The sequence below is a fragment of the Brachyistius frenatus genome, unplaced genomic scaffold (genome assembly GCF_029030835.1).
Source record: "Brachyistius frenatus isolate BFR_SWC_R1_liver_20210118 unplaced genomic scaffold, ASM2903083v1 Contig_329, whole genome shotgun sequence".
NCBI lineage: Eukaryota > Metazoa > Chordata > Actinopteri > Embiotocidae > Brachyistius > Brachyistius frenatus.
In genome coordinates, this window is record NW_027210928.1 from 259529 (window position 1) to 275968 (window position 16440).

The 16440-nt window shown below is 45.4% G+C and overlaps 2 protein-coding genes across 2 annotated transcripts; one reads left to right on the forward strand and one right to left on the reverse strand.

The window, feature by feature from the left end:
- Positions 1 to 8063: 8063 nt before the first annotated feature.
- Positions 8064 to 11789, reverse strand: lrit3b (leucine-rich repeat, immunoglobulin-like and transmembrane domains 3b). Its single transcript, XM_069723469.1, has 6 exons — positions 10522 to 11789; positions 9949 to 10326; positions 9793 to 9878; positions 9236 to 9529; positions 9099 to 9158; positions 8064 to 8609 (listed from the first exon to the last, which is right to left on the reverse strand). The coding sequence occupies exons 1-6, from the start codon at positions 10560 to 10562 to the stop codon at positions 8176 to 8178; spliced, it is 1293 nt and encodes a 430-aa protein (XP_069579570.1). The 5' UTR covers positions 10563 to 11789; the 3' UTR covers positions 8064 to 8175.
- A 451-nt stretch (positions 11790 to 12240) lies between these two features.
- On the forward strand, positions 12241 to 14855 carry fam241a (family with sequence similarity 241 member A). Its single transcript, XM_069723470.1, has 2 exons — positions 12241 to 12494; positions 13335 to 14855. The coding sequence occupies exons 1-2, from the start codon at positions 12354 to 12356 to the stop codon at positions 13629 to 13631; spliced, it is 438 nt and encodes a 145-aa protein (XP_069579571.1). The 5' UTR covers positions 12241 to 12353; the 3' UTR covers positions 13632 to 14855.
- Positions 14856 to 16440: the final 1585 nt, after the last annotated feature.

Consider the following 16440-nt stretch of genomic DNA (forward strand, 5'->3'; position numbering starts at 1 on the left):
ATGGGAGATCCCCCAGCAGCCTCGGCCTATAACAGCAGAACTGCAGGATGGTTCAGGTTCACCTGAGCAGCTCAACTATAAACTTTGTCAAAAAGGAAAGTTTTGAGTCGACCCTTAAAGCTCGAGAGGGTTTCTGCTCCTGAACACAAACTGGGAGCCTGAAAACTGAAACTCTGATTTACATCCTGCTGGTGGAAACTCTGGGAACCACAAGCAGGCTGAGAGAAGATCTCTGTCAGGATGATGTGGTTTTATAAGATATGTCAGGATGATAGATAGATAGATAGATAGATAGATAGATAGATAGATAGATAGATAGATAGATAGATAGATAGATAGATAGATAGATAGATAGATAGATAGATAGATAGATAGATAGATAGATAGATAGATAGATAGATAGATAGATAGATAGATAGATAGATAGATAGATAGATAGATAGATAGATAGATAGATAGATAGATAGATAGATAGATAGATAGATAGATAGATAGATAGATAGATAGATAGATAGATAGATAGATAGATAGATAGATAGATAGATAGATAGATAGATAGATAGATAGATAGATAGATAGATAGATAGATAGATAGATAGATAGATAGATAGATAGATAGATAGATAGATAGATAGATAGATAGATAGATAGATAGATAGATAGATAGATAGATAGATAGATAGATAGATAGATAGATAGATAGATAGATAGATAGATAGATAGATAGATAGATAGATAGATAGATAGATAGATAGATAGATAGATAGATAGATAGATAGATAGATAATAGATAGATAGATACTTTATTAATCCCACAGGGGGGAAATTGTTCACTACAGCAGCATTATAGGTACAGGAAAGCAATAAAACAACAGCACAAAATATTAAACATAAAAATGCACAGTATATACAATAAAATAGAATAGAATAATTAAATTAAATTAAATTAAAATAAAACTAACTAAACAACAGTGCAAAGATTTAAACAAACAAGAAAACAGACAACCAACGGTGCTATTATTATTGTGATGGATTTTGCCAGAGGTGAGTTATTATACAGTCTTATTACAGTGGACAAGAATGATCTCCTGTATCAGGAATAATCTCCTGTATCTTGAATGATCTCCTATATCAGAAATGATCTCCTGTATCAGGAATGATCTCCTGTATCAGGAATGATCTCCTGTATCTTGAATGATCTCCTTTATCAGGAATGATCTCCTGTATCTGGAATGATCTCCTGTATCAGGAATGATCTCCTGTATCTTGAATGATCTCCTGTATCAGGAATAATCTCCTGTATCTTGGATGATCTCCTGTATCAGGAATGATCTCCTGTATCAGGAATGATCTCCTGTATCTTGAATGATCTCCTGTATCAGGAATGATCTCCTGTATCTTGAATGATCTCCTGTATCAGGAATGATCTCCTGTATCAGGAATGATCTCCTGTATCTTGAATGATCTCCTGTATCTTGAATGATCTCCTGTATCAGGAATGATCTCCTGTATCAGGAATGATCTCCTGTATCTTGAATGATCTCCTGTATCAGGAATGATCTCCTGTATCAGGAATGATCTCCTGTATCTGTCCTTGTGACAGCAGCTGGAGGAGTCTTTTGGAGAACGTCCTCCTCTGTCCCTGCAGCAGGTGGAGAGGGTGGTCAGGATTATCCAATATGGATAATAGTTTCCTCAGCGTCCTCCTCTCCACCACCTTTTCCAGGCTGTCCAGTTTGCAGCCAATGATGGAGCCGGCATTCTTAACCGGTTTGTTAACTCTGTTGGTGTCTCCGGCTCCAATGCTGCCCCCCCTTCCCACACCTCTTCCCCCCCAGCAGACTACGAGAAGTACAGTTCACTGGCCACAACAGATGGTAGAATATCTCCAACATCTTGATGCACACATTGAGGGATCAAATGTACACCGACCACTGACTCCTCCTCCCGTCCATCCCTTATACACCGTCCACTGCAGAGTCATCAGAGAACTTCTGCAGATGTCTTGACTCTGAGTTGTTCTGGAAGTCAGTGGTGTAGAAGGTGAACAGGAAGGAGACAGAACAGTTCCCTGAGGAGCTCCAGTACCACTGACCACCGTATCAGACAGCACACTGCCCAGACGGACAAACTGTTGTCTGCCTGTCAGGTAGTCATTGATCCAGGAGACGGTGGACGTGCACCCCCCCCCCCCCCACCACTACCACCCCCCCACCACCTGCAGCTTCTCACTCAGCAGCAGTGGTTGGATGGTGTTAAATGCACTGGAGAAATCAAAGAAAGTGATTCTCACAGAGTCACCGGTTCCATCCAGGTGAGACTGAACTCGTTGCAGCAGGTAGATGATGGCGTCGTCCACTCCCACACGAGGCTGGTACGCAAATTGTAGAAGGTCCAGTGAAGATTTCACCAGCGGCCTGAGGTGGGCCAAGACCAGCCTCTCCAGCACCTTCATCACATGAGATGTGAGGGTAACCGGTCGGTAGTCGTTGAGACTGGATGGAGTTGTCTTCTTAGGGACTGGAACCAGGCAGGACGTCTTCCACAGCACCGGGACTTCCTCCTGCTTCAGGCTCAGGTTGAAGAGGTGTTGCAGGACCTCAGCCAGCTGGACGGCGCAGGTCCTCAGGACCCCGGGGCTGATGCCGTCAGGTCTTCAGGACCCCGGGGCCGATGCCGTCAGGTCCGGCAGCCTTGCGCTGGTGGAGTCTCTCCAGCTGTCTCCTAACCTGGCTGGTCGTCACAGAGAGGAGGGGAAGGGGGGTCATGGCGTCAATGGCGGATGACCCTTTGGAGTTGAGGACTCTGTGTCCATGCAGCTCACCAGGGGGAACAGAGGGGGGAGGGGGTAAGGCAGTGGAGGTGTTTGGGAGGTGTGGTGTGTGGAGGAGACAGATGAGGGCGGTGAACTAAACCTGTTGAAGAAACAGTTGAGCTGATTGTTCCTCTCCAGGTTCCCCCTGGTTGTCTCTCCCTCCAACCTTGAACCCAGTAATCTCCTTCATACCGGTCATCACCTCCTTCACGTTGTTCTGCTGGAGTTTGGCCTCCAGCTTCCTCCTGTAGGAGTCCTTGCACTCCCTGAGCTTCTCTTTCAGGTTGTGCTGAACTCTCCTGAGCTCCTCCCTGTCCCCAGACCTGAAGGCTGCTTTCTTCTTATTAAGAAGAACTTTTAGGTTACTGGTGATCCACGACTTATTGTTGGGGAAGCAGTGTCCAGTCTGGGATGGTACGGTGGTGTGTTCACAGAATTTAATGTATTCTGTGATGCAGTCCGTCATGCTGTTGATGCCCCCCCACCCCCTCTCCCCATGATGTGGTTCTATCAGATCTGTCGGGATAATGTGGTTCTATGAGATCTGTCGGCATGATGTGGTTCTATGAGATCTGTCGGGATGATGTGGTTCTGAGATTTGTCGGGATGATGTGGTTCTATAAGATCCCTGAGATCAGGTGGAACCTGGTCATGAAGAACTTTGTAAATCAGCAAGAGAATATTAAATTCTATTCTTGAGAAGCTAAAACTGGAGAAATATGATCTCTTGTCAAAACTCTTGCTGCAGCATTTTGGATCAGCTGCAGGTTTTTAATGAATAATTTGGACATCCTAACAACAAGGAATTACAATAATCTAGTCTAGAAGTAACAAACGCATGAATTTGTTTTTCTGTGTCACGCTGAGGAAGGATTTTCCTGATCTTATTAATATTACGTAGATGAAAGAAGGCAGTTCTGGAGATTTGCTTTATATGGTGGTTAAAGGACAAATCCTCATCAAAGATGACTCCAAGGTTCCTCACAGTTTTGCTGGAGGCCAAGACAACATCATCTAGAGTAACTAAGTGATTACAGAAAGAGTTTCTGAGGTGTTTAGGACCAAGTACAAGAACTTCTGTTTTGTCTGAATTTAGAAGCAGGAAGTTTTTGGTCATCCAGGCCTTTATGTCTTTTAGACAGGCTTCAAGTTTTACTAACTGATTAGTTTCATCTGGTTTTATAGAAAGATATAGCTGAGTGTCATCTGCATAACAATGGAAGTTGATGCAGTGCTTCCTGATGACATCTCCTAATGGAAGCATGTACAAAGTAAAAAGTATTGGGCCTAACACTGAGCCTTGTGGAACTCCATAACTAACTCTTGTTTGTCTGGAAGACTCATTGTTGACATGGACAAACTGGAATCTATCTGATAAGTAGGATTTGAACCAGTCTAATGCAGTTCCTTTAATCCTCGTAACGTCTTCTAATCTCTGTAATAAGATCGTATGATCAATCGTATCAAAAGCAGCACTGAGGTCCAGAAGAACAAGTACAGAGACGAGTCCATTATCTGAGGCTAATAAAAGGTCGTTAGTAACTTTCACCAGAGCTGTTTCTGTGCTATGATGAACTCTAAAGACTGAAAATCTTCAAACAGATCATTCCTTTGTAAATGATCACAAAGTTGATTTGAAACAACTTCTTCAAGGATTTTAGAAATAAACGTCAGGTTGTAAATTGGTCTGTAGTTTCCTAAAACAGCTGATCAAGAGTCGTCTTTTTAAGTAAAGGTTTAATTACAGCCACTTTAAAAGCCTGCGGTACATAGCTGGTTACAATAGATAGGTTGATCTGATCTAATATGGAAGTATTAATTAAAGGGAAGACTTCCTTAAAAAGTTTAGTTATGATGAGATCCAGGAGACAGGTAGATGATTCAGATGATGAAATAATTGCAGTTAGTAAGAATTTTATTAGTAAAGAAGTTAATGAAGTCATTACTGCTGAGAGCTGAAGGAATAGAGGGCTCAACAGAACTGGAACTCTTTGTCAGCCTGCTACAGTGATGAAAAGAAACCTGGGGTTGTTCTTGTTGTCCTCTATTAATGATGAATAATATAAAGTTCTGGCCTTACCAAGAGCTTTCTTATATAATATTAGACTCTCCTTCCAGGCAGGTGAAATTCTTCTAAATTAGTGGAACTCCATTTCCTTTCCATCTTTCTAGTCGCTGCCTAGCAGAGCGTAGTTCTGAGTTGTACCATGGAGACAACTTCCTCTGGTTCATGACTCTCTTCTTCAGAGGGGCGACATCATCTAGAGTTGTAGCAGAGATACTGCAGTGTTTTCTACCAGATGTTTTCTACTTGTGTGGGACTAAGATCAACGTAGATGTCTTCCACTGCTTTAACACACGGCATCGAAGAGGATAAACATGATGATGATGATGATGGTGATGAAGATGATGATGGTGATGATGATGATGAAGATGATGGTGATGAAGATGATGATGATGGTGATGGTGATGGTGATGGTGATGGTGATGAAGATGATGATGGTGATGAAGATGATGGTGGTGATGAAGATGGTGGCGGTGAAGATGGTGATGGTGGTGATGATGGTGATGATGGTGATGATGGTGGTCATGATGATGATGATGATGATCATGATGATGATGATGATGGTGATGGTGAGGATGATGGTGATGAAGATGATGGTGGTCATTAAGATGGTGGTGGTGAAGATGATGGCGATGAAGATGAAGATGGTGATGGTGGTGATGATGGTGATGATGGTGGTCGCGATGATGATGATGATGATCATGATGATGATGATCATGATGATCATGATGATGATCATGATGATGATGATGATGGTGATGGTGAGGATGATGGTGATGAAGATGATGGTGGTCATTAAGATGGTGGTGGTGAAGATGATGGCGATGAAGATGAAGATGGTGATGGTGGTGATGATGATGATGGTGATGATGGTGGTCGCGATGATGATGATGATCATGATAATGATGATGATGATGATGGTGGTGATGATGATGGTGATGAAGATGATGGTGGTGATTAAGATGGTGGTGGTGAAGATGATGGCAATGAAAATGAAGATGTGATGGTAGTGATGATGGTGGTCGTGATGATGATGATGATGATGATGATGATGATGATGATGATGATGATCATGATCATGATGATGATGATGGTGGTGATGATGATGATTGTGATGGTGATGAAGATGGTGGTGGTGAAGATGATGGCGATGAAGATGGTGGTGATGATGGTGATGATGGTGGTCATGATCATGATGATGATGATGGTGATGGTGAGGATGATGGTGATTGTACTAAGGTTTGTGCTACCGGGGTTTCTCCTGGAGACAGATTACTTGCTCAGTCACACGTTCGGGTATAAATGCTTTTATTCACCCTGACCTCACACCAATGTCTCTGTGCCAACGTTCTCTCCCAGCCTCCTTCTCCCTGCTCCCTTTATAGGGGAGAGCTCATCAGTCCATATTCGGCTCAGCTGTGCTCATTACGCCTCCCTGGCACCGTTCCCTGAACCACTCCTCCCACTCTCTACCCCTGCAGCTGAGCTAACCACACCCCGCCACCACAGTGATGATATGATGATGATGATGATGATGATGATGGTGGTGGTGGTGGTCTCCATCTTCATATTTGTCCTCTCCTGTCTGTTCAACACTCTTCAGATTTAAATTCCTACTTTGTTTATGAACTGTTTTGGCATCCCGCCTGCATGACTGAGCATTTTTCATCTTTATTGTCTTCCCAGTTTGATAATGATAAGAAACTCATAAATGTTATGGTCTCTCATCCTTGACCTTCACTGGACAGACAACACTCTTCATCTTCAGGAGGTCAGAGACACCATCCTCATCTTCATCACCCACTTCTCTCCTGGTAGTTATTCATCAAGTATGAACATTAGTTATTATCATCTATTAAACAAACAGAGCATTCAAGAACTTTGATTCTGACACAATATAACACACAGAAGTGATGTCTGATCTCAGATTATGATGTGCTCACATACTGACGACCATTTTGGTGTTGTCGGTCAACATACTCAGCCTGCCTCCTGATTCAGCATCTCTACATTCATCACGTGTTAAAACCTGCAGCTGAAAACAGACGAAGACATGTGATCCTTGTTGAACCATGTCTCCAAAAAAGTAGTGACGCTGTTTAAAATGTAAATGAAAACAGAATGTGATGATTTGTGAATCATTTAAAACCATATTTAAATGAAAATATATCAGACAACATATCAAATGTCAAAACTGAATTTCTGACTGAAAAATATATGCTGATTTTAAATTTGATGGCAGGAACACGTCTCTAAAAAGTTGAGACAGGATCAACAAAAGATGGAAAAGTTGTGTGACGCTAAAAGAATAAACACCTGGTGGAACATCTGACAACTAATCAGGTTACCATGGCAACAGATCAGTTACATGGTTGGGTATATGTGGTGGCAGGGTGTGGTTTGCTCAGCTGCAGGAGGGACTGAGTAGGGGAGTGGTTTAGGGAACGGTGCCTGGAAGAGCCTTAATTAGCCCCAGCTGAATCACATCCATGATTGTCCCTCCCTAATCCAGATAAAAACCCAAGCAGGTGACCAGATGGGGGACAGAGGACGGAGTAGCAGGGTGGCTGCTAGACACAGAAATTGTGGAGTATTTTCAGGTTGTTTGTATTAGGTGGAATAAACACCTTGGAAACCTTACGTCGGCTGACTGTTGTCGTTCGTGCTGGAAAGAACCCCCTGGTGATAGCAAGATGCTTGCCACAGTATAAAACGATTATTTCAGAGAGGCAGAGTCTCTCAGCAGTGAAGATGGGGAGAGGTTCACCACTCTGTGAAAGACTGTGTTGGAAAATAGTGCAACAATCTAAGTAATGTTCATCGCTGCGTCCACAAATGCTGTTAAAACTCTCCAAAGAAGAAACCAGATAGAAACATGATCCAGAAACACCGCCGCCTTCTCTGGACCGAGATCATTGAAGATGGACTGAGGTGAAGTGGACAACTGTCCTGAGGTCTGATGGATCACAATATGAGATTCTGTTTGGAAATCATGGACACTGCATCCTCCAGGTTAAAGAGGAGAGGGACCATTCAGTTTATCAGCGGGATGCATTAGTGCACATGACGTGGGCAACTTCAGTCTGCTGCTGGAAACACAAACCTCTGCAACAAAACTTCTCATTAAACTGTAACTTCACAGACACAACGTCACGTTTAATTTCTCACATTTTATTGGGAGAAACCAGCTGCAGTAACGAACGGTATAATGTAGCAAGAGATGCAGAACAGTGAAACTAAAGGTTGTACAAACAGTCAAGAGTTTCTGCTCTCCAACTTCATACAAGTGTCTGTGCTACACGTCTGTAGCGTTGTAGTCGGGTTCTGGTGCGGACTGGATCCGTGTCGGGCTCTTTACATCTGATGAGGTGGTTCTAGGTCTCAGCATGTGCTTGTCTGTGAGGAACACTGTGGACAGGAGACTTGTGTTCCTGGAGGCTGCTGAGATGTTTGTGAGGATGTGATTGTCCTTCAGTGACGGAGGGGTGGCAGCGGCGGGGGGCTGCAATGACTTCCTGTACTTTGCTGCTGGTTTGGGGGGAGGCTTGCGGGACTTCTTTGGGGGACGGGTTCGTCTGGTGACTCCCATCACCTTCAGTTTTATCAGGGCTTCAGAGATTCCCGCCATGTTCCGGGCCTGGCACCGGTATTCTCCACCGTCCCTGTAGGACAACCCGTTCAGGCTGATGATGGACCAGCGCACACCGACTCGAGGAGACTCCTGCATGACTGCAACATTAGAGGTGGACAAGCTTATCTCTGTCTCAGTGTTTCACAGGAAAACCAACAGACAGGAAGTGATAAAAAAAAAAAAAAAACATGTCTGAATTACTGTGATCATGAACGCATTACTGACTGAAGTAAAAAACATTAAAACTCTCCGAGCTGCTCGGTGCACCGGTGGAGTGTTTGATTAACGAGAGATTCAGTTTCATCACCATGAAACACCTGAACTGAAAACACAACGACAACATGGTTGAAAGCAGACATTCAAACTGCTCCTCTTCCTCAGTGAAGATTCTCATCATGGAACCGAGTCAGAACCTGATGAGATGAAACCAGCCAGCTCAGAGTGCGTTTCATAACTTCTGATCCAACAGCTTCAATTCCGGACGCGTGTTCAGCTACAGTTTTAATGTGTGAAACGTGTGACTGAATCTTGTCCTGTGAACACGGCTGTGACTGTAAACATGTGTCCTGAAAGATGAAAGCACCTACAGCTGTCCAGGATCCGGGGCACCTCCTCCAACGTCTCCAGGAGTTCCTTTCGGCAACAATCTGTGGAGAGAATCAAAGACATGACTCCTCCTGGAAGTTCAGCACCTCCTCCCTGAGAGTGATCTTTGACCTCTCACCTGTGTAGGCGGAGGTTTTGATCCAGGTCAGGGTGGGTGTTGGGTAGCCGGTGGCGTCGCAGCGGAGGATCACGTTGCTGCCCACAAGAGAGATGACCCGGGTGGCGGCGGGCTGGACCGACGGTCTCATACAGCGGGACAGCTCGGCCTGCGTCAGCAGCGTCCCCGACTGACCCAGAGACCGGCTGCACATCAGCAGCTGGTCCACGAGGACCACAGGACTCCCCAGGGACATGGACAGGGACATCAGCAGGGAGATCTGGCAGTCACACAACCACGGGTTGTCATGGAGACCTGGGTATCCAGGACAATTGGACCTGTTTACATCACAGTCATGTTTGATCAGTTCTAAAGCTGTGAGGAACATCAGGTGGTCTGATGGCAGGTCGTTCAGTGTGACGAGTGACATCACCGTGAACGATGACATCACCGTGAATGACACTCAGCTGTGGAGAATTAAACCAGCAGCTCTTCCCATCCTGTATGTGACCAACAGATGTCTGTCCTTTGGACATTTATTTGTCGTCTCAGAGGACATTGTGTCCAACATACTGTACCCAGAACTCTTCTGTGGACCGGTCCTCCCTGCTGTCCAGGGAGAGGGAACCACAGGTCGAGCAGCTCAGCAGGTAGGATGGTCAGCCTGAGGAGCAGAGAGGAGAACAGGTGAGCTCACCTGGTGACCACACCCCTACAGGTAGCAGATGACCCACCTGTTGCTGGAGAGGTCGAGGTAGGTGATGTTGGGGAGGAAGAGGGCAGCGTGGGCCGGAAGGCTGGACAGGCGGTTGTTATGGAGACTTAACGTCTGCAGGCGGGGCATGTCTCTAAGCCCCTCCCAGGGGAAGGATGTGAGGAGGTTCCCATCGAGACGCAGCTCTCTTAGAGCCTTCAGGTTGACGAAGCTGCTGGGGTGGATGGACGTGATGGAGTTGTAGGTGAGCCACAGGAAGCGCAGGGAGGACAGGTTGTAGAAGGCTGCCCGGGACACCCTGGAGATCGATGTCTTCTCCAGACGGAGCTTGACCGTGTCAGGGGGGACATTGATGGGGACGGCTGAGAGTCCACGGTCGCTGCATTGCACCAGCCTGCTGGGGAGGAAGACATGTAGGACAGAAGAACAGACATGCTCAGTGTCTCTGAATGCCTCTGTGGAAATACCCAGCATCCACTTTTGTCTGATATAATCATGGCGGTGAATATGTTGTCTGTCTGTGCTCATTATTATTATTATTATTGTTATTATTATTATTATTATTATTATTATTATTGTTATTTAGACTTACGGCTGCTCCAACAGTCTCGAAACACATCCTGTTGCTCTCATTAGACAGTCTCAGAGAGATCTTCATGTCTGTTCATGAGATCACTGTTTGTCAGCGGGGGTGCAGCCACCCCCGCTCCCCTTCCGGTGGGGCGTTCAGAGAACAGTGAGGGGGTGCAGGAGAAATATTTTAGACAGATGTTCAGTCTTCCATTCAAACAGACGTCCTCCCACTGTGATCATTGGACTGCTGAAATAAATAACCTAAAATCCTCGTAAACATTAGTTCAAGTATTTTAGAATTAATTTGTATCTTGTAAAGTGTGGAAATAAATCTTTAAAGGTGCATTCAGTAAAAAAAAAAAAAGGAGCTCTCATTTTTAACAAATATCAGCACAGTCATTAATGAACAGAATGTTCACACTCTGGCTGTATACGTGAAGAGACTGAAACACCTCTCCCTCCCCCCCACCAACCTACAGAAGAATGATCCCAACACCTCTCCTCTGCAGCTGGGGAACCGCTCGGCACCAAACCAATGGTTGATCATGCACACAGATTACTGACACACACACAGAAACACTGAGACAAGAACTGAACCTGAGCTCTGCAATCCCACTGCTCCCGTACGAGCAGGCGCAGGAAGCCGGACAGGAGAGGACCAGCAGAGGAGGCTGCAGAATGTGAAGGAGCAGCAGCAGATACATCCTTCAGCAGACGAAGCCGGAACTCAAACAGGCCTTCTGGAGCTCCATGTTCCTCTCTGGCTGAGGTTGTGTTCACGGTGCAGAGTGAAACTGAAGCCCAGATTAGCTGGGATTACACCGCTTACAAATGGCTTGTAATCCCATGCCTCACTGTCACAATAACAAATCAGAACATCAGGGCCAGCCCTGGCCTTCTGGGACTGTTCAACCCTCTGTGATCCCCACCTTGAGGATGGTTTCATGAAGAGCACCGGACATCACACAGCAACCTTCAGGCATCAGTGCAGACACCTAAAAAAATCCTGTTAATTGTTGCTGTTAGAAAAGGTGCCGAAGGTTCTCACTGTGTTCAACTGATCTGCAGGACTGGATGGATAAGAATTGGAGAGATCCTCTACTGGAGATAAAGCAGCAGCAGCAGCTGGATGTCAGGAGGCTCATTAAGGTGGTTCAGGTGGATCAGCAAGTTCAGGTGGTTCAGGTCGTTTAGGTCGTTCTTAATGTGGTTCAGGTTGTTAAGGTGGCTCAGGTGGTTCAGCTCGTTCAGGTGGTTCATGTGGTTCGGGTGGTTCAGGTCGTTCAGGTGGTTATGGTGGTCCTTAATGTGGTTCAGGTTGTTAAGGTCGTTCAGGTTGTCCTGAAGGTGGTTCAGGTCGTTAAGGTTTCACCTCAGAATTGACCACAAATTTCCAATGCATGCGTGAATCTGTACCGACACAATGAAGTTTGATCTGTTCACTGATGTCAAACATATTTTACTGCCAGGTTTTATTATTATTATTGTCAAACGTTTTATTGTTTTATTATTATTATCAGTAGAATATTACCGTGCATACAGACGTCTCCTTTCACTGTCTTATCAATAGTTTAACTACTAAAACTTGAAAACAGTTTGGGGAGATGAGGAACAATAAAACACGTTATTGTACCTGGAGTGTATGTATATGTACTGTATTACAAATAGACAGATGCAGTAGTCCACAGTTTCCAGCAGGTGGCAGCAGAGTTCGGAAGGGAGCTGCCGCTGTCAGTAGAAGAAGAAGAAGAAGAAGAAGAAGCATTTTTAAACAAGAAGAAGAAAAAACTTCCTCCTGTCCCGTCAGTCCCTCCCAGGTCCTACGCTCAATGCTACCTCTCATTCGGGAACATGTCCACCTTAACGCCGCCTGGAAGTGACCGCTGCGGGTTTCATCGACGGGAACTGGAGGAACTACCGTCAGAGAACCGGAGGAGGCCTCCATCCCAGCCGGTGCCCGGTGGACGGCAAAGCCCTCCGCAGCAGCAGCGGGTAAACACCAGTAGCTCCGGGAAGCAGCTAGCTGTAGCCGTGTGTTCCATTTCCTGGTCCTCTGTAGCTGGCAGGGCGGGGACAGGACGGACCGGAGACAGGTCCACCGTGAGGCCTGAGACAGAGCAGTCACACCTGTCAGGTAGAATCAGGTCTCACTGACTGAGTGTGAGTTCTAGATCAAACAGAACAAAGAGCTGGTTCTGGTTCTGTTAAGTGTCCTGAGGCTCTAAGTTCACTTCCTGGTATGACAGTGTGATCATCAGCAGCTGGTACAGGTTGTGTTGACAGCTCAGGGGACAGTGTGATGTCACAGAAACATGTGATGTCACAGAAACAACATGTGATGTCACAGAAACATGTGATGTCACAGAAACAACATGTGATGTCACAGAAACATGTGATGTCACAGAAACAACATGTGATGTCACAGAAACAACGTATGATGTCACAGAAACAACATGTGATGTCACAGAAACGTGTGTCTAGAATTAAACATGATATTCAGACCTTTTGGTTCTGAGCTCAGTTCACAGCTGATGAGATGACTATCTGGTGAAAGCAGCAAATGTTCAGTTTTCACTGATAACAGACACACCTACATCCTGATGCAGTGCATTCTGGGAATTATCTACAGAGATAATAATAATGTGACTAAAGCACTGTCGTCTGACTTCCTGTTCACACTGACCTCCAGCTGTTTTATTAAACTTTACAACACCAGGGAAACATGTGAGACAGGTGAGTGAGTGTGAGACGGGTGAGTGAGTGTGAGGACCAGCAACCTCTTTAACAGAGACTCTGTATCAACCAGAACTTACAGAACCTTTGTGTCCACAGGTGGACGTCAGCCGGGCCCAACTTCGACCTCCCAGTGACCCGAGGTCCAGGTGGTCCCCCGTGGAGGACCCCAGCAGCAGGGAGCTTCAGCTGGATGACTGTGAACGGATGGGGACTCTGTTTGGGATGCTGAACAAGTGTCTGCGGGGGATGGGCTTCAGCCAGATGTACTTCGGGGACAAGATCGTGGAGCCGGTGGTGATCGTGTTATTCTGGCTGCTGCTGTGGTTCCTGGGGATCCAGGCTCTGGGCCTGGTCGGGACTCTGTGCATCATCATCATCTACATCCAGAAATAAAGGCAGAGCAGCTGCTGGTGGTCAGAGCACCATACGGAGAACTCACGGCTGACTGGGCTCTTTGGAGGGGGCGGGGCTTGTGTTGTGATGGACGTGGTTTGAAGCGTGTTCAGTATCAGTCCTGCTGCTGCTGGCAGGAAGTCATGTGACCGACCTGCTGATTTAAAGGAACAGAAGACTCTCAGGTGTTCGACACGTATGTGGAGGTTTCGACCATGGTCATGTGACCTGACGTCGGTCATCCATCTACTGCAGTCCTGCTGCTGCCACACCTTTCAGCTTAAGACCACCGTAGGCTCCGCCCCCTCCCCCCACCTGACACACCTCAGCAGGACCTCATGTAGAACAGAGCTGAGGCTCCAACAGGTGTGTTTTTCCTCCATATGTATCGTTCAGGTCCGATCTGAGTGAGGCTCTGGTGGATCCCGGTGTTGGAGGACTTTACTGCTGCACGGAGAACTGACGGAGACACACAGTGCATATGACTATAGAGGGGGTGTTAGGCTGATCGACAGGTGGAGGGGACATGTTGTCTCTAGTGGACGGTGGAGGGGACATTTTGTCTCTAGTGGACGGTGGAGGAGACATGTTGGCTCTAGTGGACGGTGGAGGGGACATGTTGGCTCTAGTGGACGGTGGAGGAGACATGTTGTCTCCAGTGGACGGTGGAGGGGACATGTCTCTAGTGGACGGTGGAGGAGACATGTTGTCTCCAGTGGACGGTGGAGGGGACATGTTGTCTCTAGTGGACGGTGGAGGGGACATGTTGTCTCCAGCTTCCCTCAGGACACTAACGGATGGTTCTCTAATGTGAGGACTCTGACGAGTCGTGCTGTTTCAATCTGTACTGACAGGAAATGACGTCATCATGTGAACACGTCACCCTCCAACATATCTGCAGCTTTAATTATTTTACCCAGAAATCAGCGTGTTTTTGTGTCCTCTGTTTAACGCACTCAATAAACACACTGATTCTTCTGTCCAGCAGCAGCAGTGGAAAATAAACACTTTGTGTTCAGGAACAGCTGCAGCTTCCTCACATGCTTTTAAATTTCTACACTAGTAAAACATCTGGAACACCAGTAGAACAACTGGAACACAATTGGAGCGTCTGGAACACAATTAGAGCATCTGAAACACTAGAAGCACATCTGGAACACTAATAGAACATCTGAAACACAAGTAGAACATCTGAAACACGAGAAGCACATCTGGAACACTAGAAGCACATCTGGAACACTGGAAGCACATCTGGAACACTAGAAGAACATCTGAAACACAAGTAGAACATCTGAAACACAAGTAGCACATCTGGAACACTAGAAGCACATCTGGAACACTAGAAGCACATCTGGAACACTAGAAGAACATCTGGAACACAAGTAGAACATCTGAAACACTAGAAACACTTCTGGAACACAATTAGCACATCTGAAACACAAGTAAAACATCTGAAACACAGGTAGAACATCTGGAACACAAGTAGAACATCTGAAACACGAAACATCTGGAACACTATCAGCACATCTGGAACACAGCACAGGAGGGTCTTTGTTTGGTCTCAGGTGTTCTTCCAGGTAACATGTTGCTGCTGTATACAGGTGTTCATGTCACCTGACCTCTGTCCTGCCATAACCAACCAATTATAGGAAACAGATGAATTCATATCTCAAAGAACCACAGAGAACTATGCGAACCAGAGAACTATGCAAACTACAGAGAACTACTGAGAACGACAGAGAACTATGAGAACTACAGAGAACTGAGGACTACAGAGAACGACAAATAACCGAGAACTACTGAGAACTACAGAAAACTGAGAACTACTGAGAAAATAACTATTGAGAACTGAGAACTAGAGAACTGAAAACTACAGAGAACTATGATAACTACAGAAAACTAGAGAACTATGATAACTACAGAACAGTGAGAACTACAGATAACTATGAGATCTACAGAGAACTACTGAAAACAGAACTACAGATAACAGATCTAGAGAACTACTGAAAACAGAACTACAGAGAGCTGAGAACTACAGAGAACTACTGTTGTATCTCAAATTGTTGTCCCCAATTGTTTTCCCCGAGTCCGTTGATAGAAGCAGTCTTTAGGCATTTACCGGTCTTAGTTGATTTTTATTAAGCGTAGTTTACAAGATATCCTGCATAGCATACAAGACATCTTGGAGAGCCCAACATCAACCGGTCTCTTTGTTGGAGTCTGACTTCCCCCTTTCCGGCACATACACTTATACTATAGGAAGAGGCGTTACTGTGGCGGGAACATTTGCATAGTATGTTTGTCTCAGTACTTTTCCACTGTCCTCCGTTTGAACCACATCTCCCTTTTGATCTGATAGTGAGTTGCACCCTACTGTGACCCCAACGTGATAAGTTCCTGCATAAGCAATGTGTTCTACAATGCTTACAGTCAGTATATATTTTGAGCTTCTGTGCTAGGTTATGTTTACAACAATACAACACATATATATATATATATATCATATCATATTACTTACATATAGGTCGTACCATCACTACCAATCCCAAGGTGTAGACAAAAGGCTGTGTATGTAAATGAGAGTGATACTGCTTGGCCAAACCAAAAGGTCACAGTAGGAGGTCTGCAACCTGTGGGGTCACATACAGTTGTTCTTTGAGGCATTATCAGATGGCTGTCTGGAGGACTCCAGGGGGCGAAGGAAGACAACCCCCACCTCCACCAACCAACAAAGAATACATCAATACACATGACTTTTAGGTGGAAGACAACCCAAATTATATTGTATTAGCATACAACATATGAGCCC